At 33.7% G+C, this 2,209-nt stretch overlaps 1 protein-coding gene across 1 annotated transcript in view; it reads left to right on the plus strand.

Moving 5' to 3' along the window:
* Positions 1–2,209, plus strand: part of LOC117111123 — a 53,093-nt gene that overhangs the window by 46,536 nt on the left and 4,348 nt on the right. The window contains exons 10-11 of the mRNA XM_033253997.1: positions 374–524; positions 903–1,186. Coding sequence (XP_033109888.1) covers positions 374–524; positions 903–1,186 — 435 coding nt within the window. The remainder of the gene's footprint in view (positions 1–373; positions 525–902; positions 1,187–2,209) is intronic.

The raw sequence follows: 2,209 nt of genomic DNA on the forward strand, positions 1-2,209 counted from the left end.
TTAAGTATATATATATATATAGATATATATATATATATATATATATATATATTTACAATTTTTTTTACATTTTTGTCATTAATCCAAATTTGGAATTAGAAATTATGACTGGGCCACTGAGGACGTGCAGCAGCCATAGTTTGGAGCCAGAATCCGACACTAGCTGTTTTAAACCAACATCTTCAGCACAGGAGGAATATCATTATTGAGACAACACCGTTATCCTCTTATTAACATAATTACAATTAACATCATCGTTATTATTATCATCATTTTTGACAAGGGAATAGATTAAAATTATAATGCTTTTCATATTTTTCATAAAATTATATGTAAATTATTCATTATTAACATTCTTGTTCCACTTTTGCAGAAAAAGCAAATACTTCAGAAGGTTGCCAATCTGGAACCAGCTCACCGCAAGAACCAACGAGTACCGAAGAGAGTGAAGGCCAGGACCCTGAAAATATAGAGTGGTTTAGGCTAGACAATGGCCGGCCACGACGCACTATCCACTCGGCTAGGTGACTAGAAGTTAAATATTGGTTATAAAATGATGGTAGAGATATTTTGATGTCAATTAATATATTGTGGGATATTACAATTATTGTGAATTTGCTTGACTTAGCTTAATTCAGTAAAAACTACAATGATGTAATATGATTGGTTGTCAAGGTATTGATCATGCTTCTTGTGCTGAAAATACTGGTTCAAAACAGTGTCGGTTTTTAATTGGTCCTTCGAATAACCCTTATATGAGATTTAGGTGGGATATGTGGCAATACTTACAAAATGAGTATTGAGCAGGGTAATTTATTATATAAAAGAATAAAGATGTTTAATTATTATTTACAAAAATGTTTGAATGACTTGATAGTTTCTACTGCCATCACTTTTTAAAGATCTCGAAGAAGCATTCAGCCAGAGGATGTCATGGTCCTGGAGAATGATGAACCCAGCATGGATGGCACAAGAACAGAAGCTCTTGCAGAAGTAAGACCAGCAGCGGCAGGACAGTCTGCAAGTGCTACCACCGCAAACTCTTCTACTTCCAGAACCCAGCAACGTGGAACACGTACCCGTTCCACAAGCCTCAGAGGAAGTCATCACCGCGATGCACTGGTGACAGAGGAAGGAGTCCGAACCATTGGGTGCCACACATTTTTGCATCGCTGTGCTACAAGAGGTCAGATTCAAAGTTTGTTTTTTTTTTTAACTAAATATTCCAATACTGTTACACTTATCACATGAGATAGTATAATACATACTCCAAGTATCAAAATGTACGCCATCGTGTCGGGATTCAATATTTTGACATTAATTATGTTATCATTTTCACAGAAATTCCATGTTTCACAAATTGGCATCAGACTTTGGTTTTGAAAAATCCTCTCTGTTAGGTCCGGGTGTTTGCTTCACGGAAAATGTTACCCTTTTTGGTAGCTCAGACATGCAGTAAATCTTCGGAGAGAATGAGGTTACTGTATAAGCTAATCCATGCCTCAAAACTTTCAGACTTTGATATAAAGCATTACATTAAGTGTAATAACTACATTATTTATCATGACGAGATTGATGAAAAGTTATTGTACTGGTATACAGCACATCGTTATGGAATTTTGGAAAATAATCATATAAAATTAATGAACTTTGAAAGTTTTAATTTTTGGAGAAAAAAAATAGGGTCCTACTAAACACCGCCCGAGACCGCCCGACAATGTTTTTCAACGCCCGAGTGTATATATGATTAGTATTTTACAAATAAATAATGCCCGAGAATAGATAATGGCTTTTTGATCAAGAATTCTTACCTTTGACCGACAGAAATAAGTTAAATATTTAATAAAACATTGATTTAATTTTATAGACTTTCAGCTGTTTCCGTGTGCTGCCAAAAGGCATAAATTGTTAACTAACACTGATGACGCGTTTAACAATAGACCGTTGACGACAATAATACATACTTTATTCCCCTGCTGTTTAGTCTAATAAATTATGACCCTCTTGTGTATATCTACTTAATCATAGGCTTGCTGATCCTTTTGTTATTATAATTCATTATGTCATCATGATTAACTTTAATCAAATTTGTATACATTATGCTAACTTGTTTATAAATTCGTAATTCATGAACAATAAACTTATGTTTTGAAAGTCTACACCGTTTACTGTTTTTCTTTACTGTGTATATAATATATTCTATATAATA

This window comes from Anneissia japonica, unplaced genomic scaffold (genome assembly GCF_011630105.1).
Source record: "Anneissia japonica isolate Jap-2015-1 unplaced genomic scaffold, ASM1163010v1 scaffold287775_len252212_cov145, whole genome shotgun sequence".
NCBI lineage: Eukaryota > Metazoa > Echinodermata > Crinoidea > Comatulida > Comatulidae > Anneissia > Anneissia japonica.